General features: G+C 39.2%; 3 protein-coding genes across 4 annotated transcripts in view; 1 reads left to right on the forward strand and 2 right to left on the reverse strand.

Annotated features, from left to right (window-relative positions):
• The window catches only part of LOC101115413 (olfactory receptor 8A1-like), a 183,699-nt gene extending 174,113 nt beyond the window's left edge, over positions 1–9,586 (forward strand). The window contains exon 2 of the transcript XR_009597919.1: positions 2,775–9,586. The gene's annotated coding sequence lies outside the window, so the exon portion shown is untranslated. The remainder of the gene's footprint in view (positions 1–2,774) is intronic.
• LOC101105957 (olfactory receptor 8B8-like) overlaps positions 1–20,768 on the reverse strand; it is a 95,627-nt gene that overhangs the window by 28,774 nt on the left and 46,085 nt on the right. For both annotated transcript variants that reach the window (XM_060404240.1, XM_060404241.1), the window contains one exon: positions 17,001–17,057. The gene's annotated coding sequence lies outside the window, so the exon portion shown is untranslated. The remainder of the gene's footprint in view (positions 1–17,000; positions 17,058–20,768) is intronic.
• LOC101115664 (olfactory receptor 8B12-like) lies at positions 15,321–16,262 on the reverse strand. Its single transcript, XM_004019818.1, has one exon. It carries the CDS (start codon positions 16,260–16,262, stop codon positions 15,321–15,323), a length of 942 nt encoding a protein of 313 aa, XP_004019867.1.

A 20,768-nucleotide genomic window follows, 5' to 3' on the forward strand; every position in this document is an offset into this window, starting at 1 on the left:
CATCACCAACCCCTGGAGTCCACCCAAACCCATGACCATCGAGTCAGTGATGCCATTCAACCATCTCAACCTCTGTCATCCCCTTCTCCTCCTGCCCCCAATCCCTCCCAGCATCAGGATCTTTTCCAATGAGTGAGCTCTTCGCATGAGGTGGTCAAAATATTGGAGTTTCAGCTTCAACACCAGTCCTTTCAATGAACACTCAGGACTGATCTCCTTTAGGATGGACTGGTTGGATCTCCTTGCAATCCAAGGGACTCTCAAGAGTCTTCTCCAACATCACAGTTCAAACGCATCAATTCTTCGGTGCTCAGCTTTCTTTGTAGTCCAACTCTCACATTCATACATGACCACTGGAAACCCATAGCCTTGACTAGATGGATCTTTGTTGGCAAAGAAATATCTCTGCTTTTGAATATACTATCTAGGTTGGTCATAACTTTTCTTCCAAGGAGTAAGCGTCTTTTAATTTCATGGCTGCAGTCACCATCTGCAGTGATTTTGGAGCCCAGAAAAATAAAGTCTGACACTGTTTCTACTGTTTCCCCATCTATTTGCCATGAAGTGATGGGACCAGATGCCATGATCTTCGTTTTCTGAATGTTGAGCTTTAAGCCAACTTTTTCACTCTCCTCTTTCACTTTCATCAAGAGGCTCTTTAGCTCCTCTTCACTTTCTGCCATAAGGGTGGTGTCATCTGCATATCTGAGGTGATTGATATTTCTCCTGGCAATCTTGATTCCACTTGTGCTTCCTCCAGCTCAGCATTTCTCATGATGTACTCTGCATAGAAGTTAAATAAGCAGGGTGATAATATACAGCCTTGACGTATTCCCTTTCCTATTTGGAACCAGTCTGTTGTTCCACGTCCAGTTCTAACAATTGCTTCCTGACCTGCATACAGGTTTCTCAAGAAGCAGGTCAGGTGGTCTGGTATGCCCATCTCTTTCAAAATTTTCCACAATTTGTTCTGATTCACACACTCAAAGGTTTTGGTATAGTCAATAAAGCAGTAATAGATATTTTTCTGGAACTCTTTTGCTTTTTCCATGATTCAGTGGATGTTGGCAATTTGATGTCTGGTTCCTCTGCCTTTTCTAAAACCAGCTTGAACATCTGGAAGTTCACGGTTCATGTATTGCTGAAGCCTGGCTTGGAGAATTTTAAGCATTACTTTACTAGCGTGTGAGATGAATGCAATTGTGCGGTAGTTTGAGCATTCTTTGACATTCCTTTTCTTTGGGATTGGAATGAAAACTGACCTTTTCCAGTCCTGTGGCCACTGCTGAGTTTTCCAAATTTGCTGGCATATTGAGTGCAGCACTTTCACAGCATCATCTTTCAAGATTTGAAACAGCTCCACTGGAATTCCATCACCTCTACTAGCTTTGTTCGTAGTGATGCTTTCTAAGGCCCACTTGACTTCACATTCCAGGATGTCTGGCTCTAGGTGAGTGATCACACCATTGTGATTATCTGGGTCGTGAAGCTCTTTTTAGTATAGTTTTTCTGCGTATTCTTGCCACCTATTAATGTCTTCTGCTTCTGTTCAGTTCACTTCGGTTCAGTCACTCAGTCGTGCCCGACTCTTTGCGACCCCATGAATTGCAGCACACCAGGCCTCCCTGTCCATCACCGACTCCCAGAGTTCACTCAAACTCACGTCCATCGAGTCAGTGATGCCATTCAGCCATCTCATCCTCTGTCGTCCCCTTCTCCTCCTGCCCTCAATCCCTCCCAACATCAGAGTCTTTTCCAATGAGTCAACTCTTTGCATGAGGTGACCAAAGTACTGGAGTTTCAGCTTTAGCATCATTCCTTCCAAAGAAATCTCAGGGCTGATCTCCTTCAGAATGGACTGGTTGGATCTCTTCTGTTAGATCCCTACTATTTCTGCTCTGTATTGAGCCCATCTTTGCATGAAATGTTCCCTTGGTATCTCTAATTTTCTTGAAGAGATCTCTAGTCTTTCCCATTCTAATGTTTTCCCCTATTTCTTTGCATTGACCACTGAAGAAGGCTTTCTTACCTCTCCTTGCTATTCTTTGGAACTCGGCATTCAAATGGGTATATCTTTCCTTTTCTCCTTTGCTTTTCATTTCCCTTCTTTTCACAGCTATTTTTAAGGCCTCCTGAGACAGCTATTTTGCTTTTTTGTGTTTCTGTTTCTTGGGGATGATCTTGATTCCTGTCTCCTGTACAATGTCACGAACCTCCGTCCATAGTTCATCAGACATTCTATCAGATCTAGTCCCTTAAATCTATTTCTCACTTCCTCTGTATAGTCATAAGGGATTTGATTTAGGTCATACCGGAATGGTCTAGTGGTTTTCCCTGCTTTCCTCAATTTAAGTCTGAAATTTGCAATAAGGAGTTCATGATCTGAGCCACAGTCAGCTCCCAGTCTTGTTTTTACTGACTGTATAGAGCTTCTCCATCTTTGGCTGCAAAGAATATAATCAATCTGATTTTGGTATCGACCATCTGGTGACGTCCATGTGTAGAGTTTTCTCTTGTGTTGTTGGAAGAGTGTGTTTGCTATGACCAATGTGCTATCTTGGCAGAACTCTATTAGCCTTTGCCTTGCTTCATTCTGTACTCAAAAGCCAAATTTGCCTGTTACTCTAGGTTATACTATTTTCCATTCCCACCAGCAATGAATAAGTGTTCCTGTTACTCTGCATTCTTGCCAGCCACATGGTGTTTTCAGTGTTCTTGATTTTGGTCATTCTAATAGTTATATAATGATATCTCATTATTGTTTTAATTTGCAGTTTATATGCAGATGACACCACCCTTATGGCAGAAAGTGAAGAGGAACTAAAAGCCTCTTGATGAAAGTGAAAGAGGAGAGTGAAAAGTTGGCTTCGAGCTCAACATTCAGAAAAGGAAGATCATGGCATCCGGTCCCATCACTTCATGGCAAACAGATGGGGAAACAGTGGAAACAGTGTCAGACTTTTGGGAGGGGGGGGCTCCAAAATCACTGCAGATGGTGACTGCAGCCATGAAATTAAAAGACACTTACTCCTTGGAAGAAAAGTTATGACCAACCTAGATAGCATATTCAAAAGCAGAGACATTACTTTGCTGACCAAGGTCCGTCTAGTCAAGGCTACGGTTTTTCCTGTGGTCATGTATGGATGTGAAAGTTGGACTGTGAAGAAGGCTGAGCACCAAAGAATTGATACTTTTGAACTGTGGTGTTGGAGAAGACTCTTGAGAGTCCCTTGGACTGCAAGGAGATCCAACCAGTCCATTCTGAAGGAGATCAGCCCTGGGATTTCTTTGGAAGGAATGATGCTAAAGCTGAAACTCCAGGACTTTGGCCACCTCATGTGAAGAGTTGACTCAGTGGGAAAGTCTTTGATGCTGGAAGGGATTGGGGGCAGGAGAAGAAGGGGATGACCAAGGATGAGATGGCTGGATGGCATCACTGACTCGATGGATGTGAATCTGAGTGAACTCCAGGAGTTGGTGATGGACAGGGAGGCCTGGTGTGCTGCGATTCATGGGGTCGCAAAGAGTCGGACACGACTGAGCGACTGAACTGAACTGATGATGAGTGATATGCGGTATCATTTCATATGCTTATTGGCAACCTGTATATCTTCTTTTTTTAATTTATATCCTTTTTATTGAAGGATAATTGCTTTACAGAATTGTGTTGTTTTCTGTCAAACATGAAATCATGAATCAGCCATAGGTATACACATATCCCCTCCCTTTTGAGCTTCCCTCCCATCTCCCTCCCCATTGCACCCCTCTACGTTTTTACAGAGCCCCTGTTTGAGTTTCCTGAACCATACAGCAAATTCCCATTAGCTATCTATTTTACGTATGGTAATGTAACTTTCCACGTTACTCTTTCCATCCATCTCACCTTCTCCTCCCCTCTCCCCATGTCAATAAGTCTATTCTCTATTCTGTTTCTCTATTGCACCCTGTAAATAAATTCTTCATACCATTTTCTAAATTCCATATATATGTATTAGAATATGATATTTATCTTTCTCTTTCTGACTTATTTCACTCTGTATAATAGGTTCTAGGTTCATCCACTTCACTAGAACTGACTCAAAGATGTTCCTTCTTTGACTGAGTAATATTCCATTGTGTATATGTACAACTTCTTTATCCATTCATCTGTCAATGGACATCTATATTACTTCCATGTTCTAGCTATTGTAAATAGTGCTGCAATGAACAATGGGATACATGTGTCTTTTTCAATTTTGGTTTCCTCAGGGTATATGCCTAGGAGTGTTATTGCTTGGTCATATGGTGGTTTTATTCCTAGTTTTTTAAAGAATCTCAATATCATCTTCCATAGTGGCTGTATCAGTTTACATTCCCAGCAAGAGTGCAAGAGTCCTCCCTTTTCTCCACCCCCTCTCCAGCTTTTGTTGTTTGCAGATGGCCATTCTGACTGGTGTGAGGTGATATCTCCCTGTAGTTTTAATTTGCATTTCTCTAATAATGAGTGATGTTGACTATCTTTTCATGTGCTTGGTAGCCATCTGTGTGTCTTCTTCAGAGAAATTTCTGTTTAGGTCTTTTACCCACTTTTTGATTGGGTTGTTTGTTTTTCTGGCATTGAGTTGTATGAGCTGCTTGTATATTTTGGAAATTAATCCTTTGTCAGTTGTTTCATTTGCTATTATTTTCTCCCATTCTAAGGGTTCTCTCTTCACCTTGCTTATAATTTCCTTTGCTGTGCAAAAGCTTTTAAGTTTAATCAGGTCCCACATGTTTACTTTTGTTTTTATTTCCATTACTCTAGGAGGTGGGTCATAGAGGATCTTGCTTTGATTTATGCCACCGAGTGTTCTGCCTATGTTTCCCTCTAAGAGCTTTATATTGTCTGGTCTTACATTTAGGTCTTCAATCCATTTTGAGTTTATCATTGTGTATGGTATTAGGAAGTGTTCTAATTTCATTCTTTTATATGTAGCTTTCCAGTTTTCCCAGCACCATTTATTGAAGAGGCTCTCTTTGCCCCATCATGTATTTTTGCCTCCTTTGTCAAAATAAGGTACCCATAGGTGCATGGGTTTATTTCTGGGCTTTCTATCTTTTTCCATTGGTCTATATTTCTGTTTTTGTGCCAGTACCATACTGTCTTGATGACTGTAGCTTTGTAGTATAATCTGAAGTCAGGAAGGTTGATTCCTCCAGCTTCATTCTTCTTTCTCAAGACTGCTTTGGCTACTCAGGATCTTTTGTGTTTCCATATGAATTGTGATGTTTTTGTTGTTGTTGTTCTAATTCTGTGGAAAATGCCATTTGTAATTTGATAGGGATCACATTGAATCTCTAGATTGTGTTTGGTCATATAGTCATTTTTTTTTTTTACAATTTTTTTTCTTTTTTTAATTTTTAAAATTTTAAAATCTTTAATTCTTACATGCATTCTCAAACATGAACCCCCCTCCCACCTCCCTCCCCATAACATCTTTCTGGGTCATCCCCATGCACCAGCCCCAAGCATGCTGTATCCTGCGTCAGACATAGACTGGCGATTCAATTCACATGATAGTATACATGTTAGAATGTCATTCTCCCAAATCATCCCACCCTCTCCCTCTCCCTCTGAGTCCAAAAGTCCGTTATACACATCTGTGTCTCTTTCCCTGTCTTGCATACAGGGTCGTCATTGCCATCTTCCTAAATTCCATATATATGTGTTAGTATACTGTATTGGTGTTTTTCTTTCTGGCTTACTTCACTCTGTATAATCGGCTCCAGTTTCATCCATCTCAACAGAACTGATTCAAATGAATTCTTTTTAACGGCTGAGTAATACTCCATTGTGTATATGTACCACATTTTTACAATATTGGTTCTTCCTACCTGGGAACATGGGATATCTATCCATCTCTTTATATGATTTTTGACTTCTTACATTAGTGTCTTATAATTTTCTGTGTACAGTTCTTTATCTCCTTAGGTAGGTTTATTGCTAGATATTTAATTTTTTTGTTGAAATGGTGAATGAGATAGATTCCTTAATTTCTCTTTCTGACTTTTCATATAGAAATGCAAGTGATTTCTGTGTATTAATTTTGTATCCTGCAACTTTGCTAAATTCACTGATTAGCTCTAGTAATTTTCTGATACTATATTTAGGGTTTTCTATATACAGTATCATATCATCTGGAAACAGTGAGAGCTTTACATCTTCTTTTCCAACCTGGATTCCTTTTTTTTCTTTTTCTTCTCTGATTGCTGTAGCTAGAACTTCCAGAACTATTTTGAATAATAGTGGCAAAAGTGGACACCCTTGTCTTGTTCCTGATCTTAAGGGGAATGCTTTCTGTTTTTCACCATTGAGAATAATGTTTGGTGTAGGCTTATCATATATGGCCTTTCCCATGTTGAGGTAGGTTCCTTCTATGCCCATTTTTTTTGAAGAGTTTTAAGCATAGATGTGTGCTGAATTTAGTCAAAGGCTTTTTCTGCACTGATTGAGATTATCATATGGTTTTTATCTTTCAATATGTTAATATGCTCTTTTACAAAGGCACAGGGGAATCCCGCAGCTTATCCAGTTGATTCTAAGCTATAGTAACTTCAATAGAACCATTCTGAGAGGGTAACAGGCAGGAAGATTTTACAAAAAAATTACACTTTTTTTCTTGTAATTGATATCTAGTCTCATAGTATTGTGGTCAGAGAAGATGCTTGATATGATTGCAATTTTCTTAAATTTACTGAGTTTTGATTTGTGACTCAAGATGTGATCTATCCTGGAGAATGTTCCATGTGCACTTGAGAAGAAGGTGTATTCTGCATTTGAATGGAATGTCCAAAGATATCAATGAGACACATCTCATCTAATGTATCATTTAAGAATTGTGTTTCCTTATTAATTTTCTATTTTGATGATCTGTCCATTGGTTTGAGTGGGATGTTAAAATCTCCTACTATTATTGTGTTGTTTTCAATTTCTCCTTTTATGTCTGTTAGTGTTTGTCTCCTGTATTGAGGTGCTCCTGCATAGATATTTATAATTTTTTAATTCATTTATTTTAATTGGAGGCTAATCACTTTACAATATTGTATAGGTTTTTGCCATACATTGATATTTAAAATTATTATGTCTTTCTCTTGGATTGATCCCTTGATCATTATGTACTGTCCTTCCTTATCTCTGTAATCTTCTTTATTTTAAGGTTTATCCTGTCTGGTATGAGGATTGCTCCTCCAGGTTTCTTTTGATTGCCATTTGCATGGAATATATTTTTCCATTCTCTCACTTTCAGTCTATATGTGTCTTTAGGTCTGAAGTGGGTTTCTTGTAGACAACATATATATGGGTCTTGTTTTTGTATCCATTCAGCCAGTCTATGTCTTTTGGTTGGAGGAGTTAATCTATTTACATTTAAAGTAATTATTGACATGTATGTTCCTATTGCCATTTTCTTAATTATCTGGGGTTGATTTTGAGGTCTTTTTTCTTCTCTTGTATTTCTGGACTATATAAGTCCCTTTAACATTTGTTGTAAAGCTGGTTTGGTAGTACTGAATTCTCAACTTTTGCTTGTCTGAAAATCTTTTTATTTCTTTATTTCTCCATCAATTTTGAATGAGATCCTTGCAGTAATCTTATTTGTAGATTATTCCCTTTCAGTACTTTAAACAGAAATATTGATCAATGGGACAAGATAGAAAGCCCAGAAATAAGGTCCGTCTAGTCAAGGCTATGGTTTTTCCAGTGGTCATGTATGAATGTGAGAGTTGGACTATAAAGAAAGCTGAGCACCGAAGAATTGATACTTTTGAACTGTGGTGTTGGAGAAGACTCTTGAGAGTCCCTTGGACTGCAAGGAGATTCAACCAGTCCATCCTAAAAGAGATCAGTCCTGGGTGTTCATTGGAGGGACTGATGTTGAAGCTGAAACTCCAATACTTTGACCACCTGGTGTGAAGAGCTGACTCATTGGAAAAGACCCTGATGCTGGGAACGATTGAGGGCAGGAGGAGAAGGGGACAACAGAGGATGAGATGGTTGGATGGCATCACCGACTCGATGGACATGGGTTTGGGTGGACTCCGGGAGTTGGTGATGGACAGAGAGGCCTGGCGTGCTGTGGTTCATGGGATCACAAAGAGTCGGACACGACTGAGCAACTGAACTGAACTGAACTCAACCTCAAATATATCCTGCCATTCCCTTCTGGCCTGCAGAGTTTCTGCTGAAAGATCAGCTGTTAAGTACATAGGGTTTCCCTTGTATGTTACTTGTTGCTTCTCCCAGGCTGCTTTTTATATTCTTTCTTTGTGTTTAGTCTTTGTTAGTTTGATTGGTGTGTATCTTGGCATGTTTCTCCTTGGGTTTATCCTGTATGGGACTCTTTGTGCCTCTTGGACTTGATTAACAATTTCCTTTTCCATGTTAGGGAAATTTTCAACTATAATCTCTTCAAAAATTTTCTCATACCCTCTTTTTCTCTTCTTTTTCTGGGACCCCTATAATTCGAGGTTGGTGCATTTGATATTGCCTCAGAGGCCTCTGAAACTATCCTCAGTTCCTTTCATTCTTTTTACTTTATTCTGCTCTTCATAAGTTACTTCTACCATTTTGTCTTCCGGCTCACTGACTTGTTCTTCTGCTTCAGATATTCTGCTACTGATTCTTTCTAGGGTATTTTTAATTTCAGTAATTGTGCTGTTTGTCTCTGTATGCTTATTCTTTAATTCTTCTCTGCTTTTTAATATGTTGTCTAGGTTTGTCATAGCTTTCCTTCCAAGAAGAAAGCAACTTTTAATTTCATGTTACTGATATACAATATACTAATGGATATACAATATGAAAAGAACTAAGCTGTGTCAGCAGGGGAGAGAGTAAAAGGTAAAGTTTTTGTACACAATTGAACTTAAGTTGCTATCAGCATAAAATAGATTGTTATAGCTATAAAATGTTTTACATATGCCTCAAGTAACCACAAAGCAAAAACCTAAGAGATACACAAAAGATAAAAAGAAGGGAGTCAAAGTACATCAATATGGAAAATTATTCAAAAAGGAAAGTAGCCAGAGAGGAGAAAAGGTACAAAAGAGCTACAAAATAGCCAGAAAACAATAAGATATCATTAGTAAGTTGTTAACTATCAACTATTACTCTTAATGTAAATGAATTAAATTCCCCTATCAAAAGGCAGAGAGTAACTGGATGGATTAAAAAACTCAACTATATGATTCTTGTAAGAGACTCACTTCAGGTTTACTGACACACATGGAGTCAAAGTGAAAGGAAGGGAAAAGATACTTTATGCAAGTGAAAAACAAAAGAACAATGGTAGCAATACTTATATCTGACAAAGTAGACATCAAATTTAAAATGATCACAGGGACAAAAAATTGTCATTATATAATGACAAGGGGATACTTCATCAAGGGAATATAAAGCCATAAATTATATGCACTAAATATCCAAGCATCTAAATATATTAATCAGATACTAACAGATCTGAAGGGAGACATTGACAACAATACAAAAAGAATACATGGCTATGACACCCCACTGCCAATACTGGATAGATCACCCAGACAAAAAAAATAAAAAGGAAATGTCAAAGTTGAACTATGCTTTAGACTAAATTGTCCTAACAGACATCTACAGAATATACCATCCCACAGCAGTGGAGTACTTGTCAAATGCACACAGAACATTTTCTAGGATATATCACATGATCGTTCATAAAGAAGCCCTAGGAAATTTTAAAAGGCTGAAATCATACAAAGCATCTTTTTATCCACATTTGCATGAAACTAGAAATCAGTAACATGAGGAAAGCCAGAAAATTCACAAATATGTGGAAATTAAACAACATACTCCTGAAAGTCTCCAGGCAAGAACATTGGAGTGGGTATCTATTCCCTTCTCCAGGGAATCTTCCCAACCCAGGGATTAAACCCGAATCTCCTGTGTCTCCTGCATTGCACGTGGGTTCTTTACCACTGAGTCACTGGGAAAGCCATAAATATTGAATGTACTTCCCTGTGCTATATAATAGGGCCTTCTGATTTATCTATTTAAATATAGGAGTTTATGTGTGCTAATCCCAAACTCTTAATTTATCCCTTCCCTCTTACCCCTTGGTAGCCATAAGTTTGTTTCTATGTCCATGAGTCTATACCTTTCTGTAAGGGAATTTATTTGTATTATATCTAAGATTCCACATATAATTGATATCATATAATATTTATCTTTCAATTTGACTTGCTTCACTTGTAAGATAATCTCTAGGTCCATCAATGTTGCTGCAAATGGCATTATTGCATTCTTTATAATGGCTGAGAAATAAATATTCCATTGTCTCTCCTGAGGAAATAATCAGAAGTCTAGACAAAATTTTAAAGCAAACTAATAATTATAGCATTATTTATAATAATAAAACATTGGAGAGCCTGACACAATTTTAATTCTTAAAAATAAAAGAAAGATTTTTAAAGACATAGGTACATGATGAAACCCGTGAAAAAGTATGATTCAAAAATATTTACTGATAAATAAATGCTCCCATTATAATAAGAATTCCAACAATATTTTATAACATGACATACAGAGCATGATCACACTGGAAGAAAATGTTGTACTCCAGATAAGGTCCTCATTTCCTGATCTCTGAATGGTGAAGTGTATCAGTTAGCTGTTGCTATATAAGAGTCTCACAAAATCTCATTGGTGTACAGCAATGATTATTTGTTGCTCACATGTCTACAAGATCATTGTGGTGCATCTTGTCTGGTGGATATGCCTATATGTATATATGTATATTATATATAAATATACAAAGATATATGTTTGAATATAGACATATTCATAAGGAATAACAACAACTGTTGCTTCTAAGGAGAATTGAGGGGTGGAATAACTAGAGGGAAAGCAGACATATCGTCCTGCAAAACCTCCACTTGTGTCGTTTAATTGTTTACCATGTGCAAGAATTACTTGGTCAAAATGTTTTTACTGTATTTTAATAACATTTAATATAGGAAATAGCAATCCACTTTAGTATTCTTGCCTGGAAAACTTCATGGACAGAGGAGCCTGGCAGGCTACAGTCCAGGGAGTTGCAAAGAGTTGGACAGAAATGAACAACTAAGCATGCACACAAAATATAATTTTAAAATGAAAATTAGAAAAGAGTCCATTTTTCTCTTGAATAAGGAAGTTCTTGAAAGGTTAAGTCATATGCTACAGGTCGTGCAAAAAGCAAAGGAAGTGTTGACAAAAAGGTGAAAGAGTTCCAGCAGGAAAGGAACTAAGATTTATTAAGTGCCTGGCTTTAATTCTCTCAAAATCTCATGAAGTCAAGACCATTATCTCACTTTCAAAAACAGAGAAATTAATATTTAAAGACATTGAGTAATTTCTTAAAGTCACACAACTATCAACTGAGCTTACCAGATTACTACAAAACCAACTCCATTACAAGGCTCACAAATTGATGCTTCCTCTGGTATCTTTTGAAAGGGTCTTAGTCACCTCATTCACCAGGCACACAAACCACACATTCAGAAGCTCTCCTGAATTCAATTCTCATTCCCTGTTGCATATTGAATAAAGCAAAACTTCCCCCAGCACTCTCAGTTTTATAACTTTGATCTAAATGGCAAACAAGCCACACATTCAAAGTTCCCTTTTTCCCAAAGGAAGAGAAGCTTCCCAAAGAAAAGCTCATATGTTTTGATGACTGTGGCTACAAAGACAGACATATAGATCAGTGGAACAAAATAGAAAGCCCAGAGATAAATCCACACACATATGGACACCTTATCTTTGACAAAGGAGGCAAGAATATACATACAATGGAGTAAAGACAATCTCTTTAACAAGTGGTGCTGGGAAAACTGGTCAACCACTTGTAAAAGAATGAAACTAGATCACTTTCTAACACAGCACACAAAAATAAACTCAAAATGGATTAAAGATCTAAATGTAAGACCAGAAACTATAAAACTCCTAGAGGAGAACATGGGCAAAACACTCTCAGACATAAATCACAGCAGGATCCTCTATGATCCACCTCCCAGAATGCTGGAAATAAAAGCAAAAATAAACAAATGGGATCTAATTAAAATTAAAAGCTTCTGCACAACAAAGGAAAATATAAGCAAGGTGAAAAGACAGCCTTCTGAATGGGAGAAAATAATAGCAAATGAAGCAACTGACAAACAACTAATCTCAAAAATATACAAGCAACTTATGCAGCTCAAGTCCAGAAAAATAAATGACCCAATCAAAAAATGGGCCAAAGAACTAAATAGACATTTCTCCAAAGAAGACATACGGATGGCTAACAAACACATGAAAAGATGCTCAACATCACTCATTATTAGAGAAATGCAAATCAAGACCACAATGAGGTACCACTTCACACCAGTCAGAATGGCTGCGATCCAAAAATCTGCAAGCAATAAATGCTGGAGAGGGTGTGGAGAAAAGGGAACCCTCCTACACTGTTGGTGGGAATGCAAACTAGTACAGCCACTATGGAGAACAGTGTGGAGATTCCTTAAAAAATTGCAAATAGAACTACCTTATGACCCAGCAATCCCACTTCTGGGCATACACACCGAGGAAACCAGAATTGAAAGAGACACATGTACCCCAATGTTCATCGCAGCACTGTTTATAATAGCCAGGACATGGAAACAACCTAGAAGTCCATCAGCAGATGAATGGATAAGAAAGCTGTGGTACATATACACAATGGAGTATTACTCAGCCGTTAAAAAGAATTCATTTGAATCAGTTCTGATGAGATGGATGAAACTGGAGCCGATTATACAGAGTGAAGTAAGCCAGAAAGAAAAACACCAATACAGTATACTAACGCATACATATGGAATTTAGAAAGATGGTTGGGCACCTCATGCAAAGAATTGACTCATTGGAAAAGACTCTGATGCTGGGAGGGACTGGGGGCTGGAGGAGAAGGGGACGACAGAGGATGAGATGGCTGAATGGCACCACTGACTTGATGGATGTGAGTCTGAGTGAACTCCAGGGGTTGGTGATGGACAGGAAGGCCTGGCATGCTGCGATTCAGGGAGTCACAAAGAGTCGGACACGACTGAGCGACTGAACTGAACTGAACTGAAAGATAACCCTGTATGCGAGACAGCAAAAAGACACAGATGTATAGAACAGTATTTTGGACTTTGTGGGAGAGGGAGAGGGATAGGGTGGGATGATTTGGGAGAATGGAATTGATACATGTATAATATCATATAAGAAATGAATCGCCAGTCCAGGTTCGATGCAGAATACAGGATGCTTGGGGCTGGTGCACTGGGATGACCCAGAGGGATGGTACAGGAAAGGAGGTGGGAGGGGGGTTCAGGATGGAGAACACATGTACACCCGTGGCAGATTCATGTTAATGTATGGCAAAACCAATACAATATTGTAAAGTAATTAGCCTCCAATTAAAATAAATAAATTTAAATTAAAAAATAATAATAACTAACTACAGTCAGATTTTAATGTACTGATATATCATACTTTCAAAATGAAATCTGCAAGGGCAATAAGGAAATAATGCAAGAATACATGGCACAGAGGAAAACGAAGTAGATTGAAATTCAAGGCCTGGATTCCAGTCCCAGCTGTGGCACCAGTTCTGTGGCCCTGGAAAACATATGTAATATTTCTAAGTCTCCAAGTCTTTTAAATGAGGAAACTAGATTAAATGGTTTATAAGACCCATTCAAGTTTAAATGATCTATGATTGTAGAGCATATGCATAAAATAATATTAGAATATTCAGGGTGGGTCAAGGGGCAGGGGAAATAGATCTGAACCAAACACTCAGTGCTCACTCACTTCAGTCGTGTCCAATTCTTTGCAACCCCGTGGTCTGTAGCCCAACAGGCTCCTCTGTCCATGGGATTCTCCAGGCAAGAATACTGGAGTGGGCATTATCAGAGAAATGCAAATCAAAACCACAATGAGGTACCATCTCATACTGGTCAGAATGGATGCTATCAAAAAGTCTACAAACAATAAATGCTGGAACGGGTGTGGAGAAAAGGGAACCCTCTTACACTGTTGGTGGGAATGCAAACTAGTACAGCCACTATGGAGAACAGTGTGGAGATTCCTTTAAAAACTGGAAATAGAACTGCCATAAGCACAGCAATCCCACTTCTGGGCACACACTCCAAGGAAACCAGAATTGAAGAGACACATGTACCCCCAATGTTTATCACAGCACAGTTTACAATAGCTAAGACATGGAAGCAACCTAGATGTCCATCAGCAGATGAATGGATAAGAAAGCTGTGGTACATACACACAACGGAGTATTACTCAGCCATTAAAAAGAACGCATTTGAGTCAGTTCTAATGAGGTGGATGAAACTGGAGCTTATTATACAGAGTGAAGTAAGTCAGAAAGAAAAACACCAATATAATTTATTAATGCATATATGTAGAATTTAGAAAGATGGTAACAATGACCCTACATGTGAGACAGCAAAAGAGACACAGATATAAAAAACAGACTTTTGGACCCTGGGAGAATGTGAGAGTGGGATGATTTTAGAAAATAACATTGATACATGTATATTGCCATATATGAAATAGATGACCAGTCCAAGTTTGATGCGTGAAACATGGCACTCAAAGCCAGTTCACTGGGACAACCCAGAGGGATGGGATGGGGAGGGAGGTTGAAGGGAGGATCAAGATGGGGGGACACATGTACACCTGTGGCTGATTCATGTCAATGTATGGCCAAAACCCACCACATTGTTGTAAAGTAATTAGCCTGCAATTAAAATAAATAGATTAATTTTTAAAACAGAATACTGAAGTGGCTTGCTATGCCCTCCTCCAGGGGATCTAATGCATCTCTTATGTCTCCTGCATTGGCAGTTGTGTTCTTTACCACTATCGCCCCCTGGGAAGCCCAAAGTGAAAGTGAAAGTGTTAGTTGCACATCCAGACACAAACTGAAACATGTATAATATCACATATGAAATGAGTCACCAGTCCAGGTTCAATGCATGATACTGGATGCTTGGGGCTGGTGCACTGATGTGACCCAGAGGGATGGTACAGGGAGGGAGGAGGGAGGGGGGTTCAGGATGGGGAACACGTGTATACCTGTGGCAGATACATGTTAATGTATGGCAAAACCAATACAATATTGTAAAGTAATTAACCTCCAATTAAAATAAATAAGTTTATATTAAAAATAAATAAATATTTTTTTTAAAAGAGAGGGAAAAAAATGGAACTTACACCCTTCATTGAAAACACATACAGGCTAATAAACAAAACATTTTATCCACTTCTTCAAATACTACTCCTTTCTCAAGAAATTATTTTTTCCCAAAGTTTTCCTCAGGGCAGCTTTGACATCCTTGTTCCTCAAACTATATATCAGTGGATTTAACATGGGCACCACAATGGTATAGAACAGGGAGGACACTTTCCCTTGGTCAAGGGGCAAAACAGAAGGTGGTTTGAGATACACAAAAGCCCCAGAACCAAAGAAAAGGAAAACCACAATTATGTGGGAGCTGCATGTACTGAAAGCTTTGGACCTGCCCTCAGTGGAATGAATGCGGAGAATGCTGGAGAGGATTAGAGCATAAGAGATGGAGATGGTGGCAGTGACCATTCCAATAACAATGGTCACAACTATGAAGACCACCAGTTCGTGCACATAAGAGCTATTGCAAGCCAGCTCAAGGAGAGGAGGGATATCACACACAAAATGATTGATGAGGTTGTCAGCACAGAAGATTAGAGTTGCTATGCTTCCTGTGTGGGCCATGGCCCCTGAAAACCCCATCACATACACACCCAACAAAAGCAGTAAACAGACCTTAGGAGACATGGTGACTGTGTACACCAGTGGCTTACAGATGGCAACATAGCGGTCATATGCCATCGCTGACAGGACAAAGGACTCAGAGATGACAAAGAAGCAGAAGAAAAACAGTTGAGTCAAACACCCTGCGTGCAAGATGGTGTTCTTCCTTGAGACAAAACTCATCAGCATTTTGGGAGTGATGGTAGTGGAGTAACAGAAGTCTATTAAGGAGAGGTTGAAGAGGAAGAAGTACATAGGGATGTGCAGGCGTGAGTTCAACCCAATCAGCGTTATCAAGCCCAGGTTCCCCACTACGGTGACCACATAGAAACCTAGAAACAGGAGGAAGAGGGGGATCTGCAGTCCTGGCTGGTCTGTTAAGCCTGCGAGGATGAATTCTGTCACTGAAGAGTTCTCAGCTCCCATTCTCCCCTGGAGATAAACTGGTCCATGGGGTAAAGAAAAGAGAACCATTTTGAGAGAAACACCACTACCACCCTCCCAGTACCCACCTCCCATTCTTGAGAATGGAATCCACCAAGACATTTGAGATTTTGTGTAGGGGGAAGGTTTCTACTGTTTGCTATGGATCTACTTTAATAGCTAAGTGACTTGAACTTCCAGAGAACAATAAAGAGGTTAGACTTTGCCTCCAGAGTGACTGCTGGCACTTCTAGAAGAAGCAGACATATATTCATATTCCAGTTCATTCAAAAATAAGAGATGTCTTTTAGGTCTTCAAGTCAGTCCATTTTCTGTGCCCTGTCTCTCCTACTTCTGTTTGACACTGGGGACTTCCCCTTGACTAGCAGAAGACACTGTGACTTCTCAGAGCTACCATCTCTCGGTCAGTGTTGACAAATAAAGAAGGAGATCTTGTATTTTTCCAGGATCTCCTGTCTCTAGTGGCTTTAGGGTTAATGATAATTGTTTCAAGCTAGCACTTATTTAAGTGGCTACTCTGTGGGGCTTTGTACTAAGAGCTATGTGACAATACTATTATTCGCATTTTGCAGATGAGAAAGCTGAGTTAAGTAACTCACCCAAAACTCAGCCCTAAAACTACTGAGTAGCTGCCAGAAGGTGAACTTGGGCAGTCTGACTCACAGTTTGCACTGGTAACCACCGTGTTATATGACTGACCAGGGCCAAGCACGTACTCACCTTCCTTTAGTTTAGAGCTGTAATGCCATATTCCACTGTTTCTTGTCCACAATTGTCCTGGGAAAGAAAATGACCATAGTGAATTGAAGATGGCTGCTTTGAGCTCAGAACTCTCTCCTCCCTATCTGGTCCTAAGAATCAGAATCTCTGATTTATCTTGTATCTCATTCTGCTTTGAAGAGCATGTTTCCAATCATTGGTTTGCTCAAAACCCCTCCAGCTACAAGGAAGGAGGCCATGCCTTTTCCTGACTAGTGGATAACAGGAGAATAGGGAGTTTTATTAGGATTGTGGATCTCAGTGACTTGATTATTCAGAGACTCCCTCAAGACCATTTCCTGAGAGATTACTTTCCCAGGGATAGAAATGTTTGTTTATACCCTTGATATTACTTGCTTTGGTCTTTAGAGACAGTTCCTTTCAACAAACAGTTATCTGGTATAATTAAGAAAAAAATCATTGTGAAAAATGACTGTTATTACCATTTCTTGAATATCCATTACTGTGCCTAACAAAGACCCTTTATAGTTTCTGGCTGCCAAGATTGAAAACATTATGCACATATATTCTATTTCTCATAATAATGATATTCTTTATTAAGGTAAGTTGCTCACAGAGACAATGTATTTCAGAGCCCACGTGCCTGGATCTGTCTAAATTTAGGTCCCTATATATAATCACTAGATTAAACTTCCTCTTGTTGAGGGTCACTGGAATCCTTAAAGCAGGGTCCCTGCCTTCTGAAATCTGGCAATTTTGGGGAAAGTAACAAATAAATATGAAATGACTTTAACAAAAGTGAGTATATCAAGAAACAATTAACACTAAGGGCTATCTATTATAATTTACAGTAAGATACATTTCCCAGGTGGCTCAGACAGTAAAGAGTCCATCTGTAATGCAAGTAAACCAGGTTCAATCGTTCAATCCCTGCGTTAAGAAAATCTCCTGGAGAAGGAAATGGAAACCCACTCCAATATTCCCACCTGGTAAATCCCATGGACAAAGGAGCCTCATGGGCTACAGTCCCTACGGTTGCAAAGAGTCAGACAAAACTGTGCAACTAACACTTTCGCTTTTCCATTTCATTTAATAGTGTATTCATATTTCATTCATTCTAGGAATAACTGCACTGTCCAGCAAACAAGAAAGAAGATTTCTGTGATTCTCTGCCCTTATCTTCTCATAGGCTGTAAGTCTAGTGGTAGCAAAGGTCTCTGTCAAGTACTTCATCTCAGCATCTGTCAGAAGCAACTTTTCTCTCAATTAAAATTCCCTTTGGCTGTCCCTACCTTCCAACCACTTTCAATCAAGTGCTTCTCTCTATTGACTTTCTAGCTTCTCAAGTTCTCAGGATGAATCCTCATAGATCAGTTTCCTAATCCAGGGATACATCCAAATTTGTTCTTCCTCTTTGGTTGGCTTTTGTCTAGTGTGTCTTCTACTTCTCAACATAAACTTCTGCCTTGTCAAAAATTATCATTAAAGTCTCAATGCACTAGCATTGATGTTTTACTGAATGATGTCAGATGATGTGTGACTGTAGATGAGATTTTCAAAGTTGAGGTGCTTGTGGAAGAAACTATATATGGAAATTGATATAGTCACTATGAAGGACATTATGTTGATTCCTTAAACCTGGAATAGAACTATCCTATGACCCAGCAGTCCCACTACTTGGCATATTCCCTGTGAAGACCATAATTCAAAATACACAGTGGAAACAATGACAAACTTTATTTTTGAGGACTCCAAAATCACTGCAGATGGTGACTGCAGCCATAAACTTAAAAGACACTTGCTCCTTGGAAGAAAAGTTATGACCAACCTAGACAACATATTAAAAGACAGAGACGTTACTTTGCCAACAGAGGTCTGTCTAGTCAAAGCTATGGTTTTTCCAGTAGTCATGTATGGATGTGACAGGTGGACTATAAAGAAAACTGAGTGCTGAAGAATTTATGCTTTTGAACTGTGATGTTGGAGAAGACTCTTGTGAGTACCCTGGACTGCAAAGAGATCCAACCAGTCCATCCTAAAGGAGATCAGTCCTGGGTGTTCTTTGGAAGGACTGATGTTGAAGCTGAAACTCCAACACTTTGGCCCCCTGATGCGAAGAACTGACTCATTGGAAAAGACACGGATGTTAAGAAAGATTGAAGATGGGAGAAGGGGATGACAGAGGATGAAATGGTTGGGTGGCATCACTGACTCAATGGACATGAGTTTGAATAAACTCCAGGAGTTGGTGATGGACAGGGAGGCCTAGTGTGCTGCAGTCCATGGGGTTGCAAAGAGTCAGACACAACTGAGTGACTGAACTGAACTGAACTGAACCCCAGTGTTCGTTACTGCACTATTTACACTAGACAGGACATGGAAGCAACCTAGATGTCCATCAGCAGAGGAATGGATAAAGAAGATGTGCTACATATATACAATGGAATATTGTTGTTGCTGAGTTGCCAAGTCATGTCCACCTCTTTGTGACCCCATGGACTGCAACACACCAGTCTCCCCTGTCCTTTACTATCTCCAGAAGTTTGCTCATACCCATGTTCATTGAGTCAGTAATGTCATCCAACCATCTCATCCTCTGCTGCTCCCTTCCCCTCCTGCCCTCAATATTTTCCAGCAATAATGTGTTTTTCAATAAGTTGATTCTTCACATAAGATGGTCAAAGTATTAGAGCTTCAGCTTCAACATCAGTCCTTCCAAAGAATATTCAGGGCTGATTTCCTTTATGATTGACTGGCTTGATCTCCTTGCAGTTCAAGGGACTCTCAAGAGTCTTCTCCAACACCACAATTCAGAAGCATCAATCCTTCACCTCTCAGTCTCCTTTATGGTCCAGCTCTGACACCTATACACGACTACTGGAAAAACCATAGCTTTGGCTAGATGGACCTTTGTTGGCAAAGTAATGTCTCTGCTTTTTAATATACTGTCTATGTTTGTCATAGTTTTTCTTCTGAGGAGCAAGTGTCTTTTAATTTCAAGGCTGCAGTCACCATCTCAGTGATTTTTGGAGCTCAAGGAAATGAAGTCTGTCACTGTTTCCATTGTTTCTCCATCTACTTGCCATGAAGTGATGGGACCGGATGCCTGTTAGTCAGCTATAAAAGAAACAAAATTGTGTCAGTTGTAGTGATGTGGATGAACCTAGAGTCTGTCAAACAGAGTGAAGTAAGCCAAAAAGAGAAAATATATATATACTATATTAATGCATATGTATATATGGAATCTAGAAAAATGGTACTGATGAAGCTATTTGTAGGGCAAGAATAGACCCAGATGTAGAGTGTGGACTTAGTGAACAGTGAGGGAAGGAGAGGGTGGGATGAACTGAGAGAGTGGGACTGACATGTGTACACTACTGTGTGTAACAGACGGCTAATGGGAGGCTCCTGCAGAGCACAAGGGGCTCAGCTCAGTGCTCTGTGATGACCTAGAGGGGTTGATGGGGGATGTGGGAGGAAGCCCATTGGGAGGGGATATCTGTATACATATGGCTGATTCATGTGGTTGTATAGCAGAAATTAGCACAGCATGGTAAAGCAATTATCCTTCAATTTAAAATTAAAGGAAAGAAACTTACCACAGAAATAATGAAAGAATTTGGTTATGGAGCTTCCTCAGGGCTCATCTTTGTTACAAGTAATGCCTCAAAGGTCTTCAAAACAAATTTTTATCTTAAGCTTTACATTTCAGGAACAAATGTACTATCTTATAAGGAAAATCTGCCTGTACAATACTATAAAATCTGC

The sequence above is a fragment of the Ovis aries genome, chromosome 21 (genome assembly GCF_016772045.2).
Source record: "Ovis aries strain OAR_USU_Benz2616 breed Rambouillet chromosome 21, ARS-UI_Ramb_v3.0, whole genome shotgun sequence".
In the NCBI taxonomy this organism is placed as follows: domain Eukaryota; kingdom Metazoa; phylum Chordata; class Mammalia; order Artiodactyla; family Bovidae; genus Ovis; species Ovis aries.

Bases quoted from the DNA above. Each gene is read 5' to 3' on its own strand.
- LOC101115664 (XM_004019818.1), bottom strand. From the start codon at position 16,262: ATGGGAGCTGAGAACTCTTCAGTGACAGAATTCATCCTCGCAGGCTTA.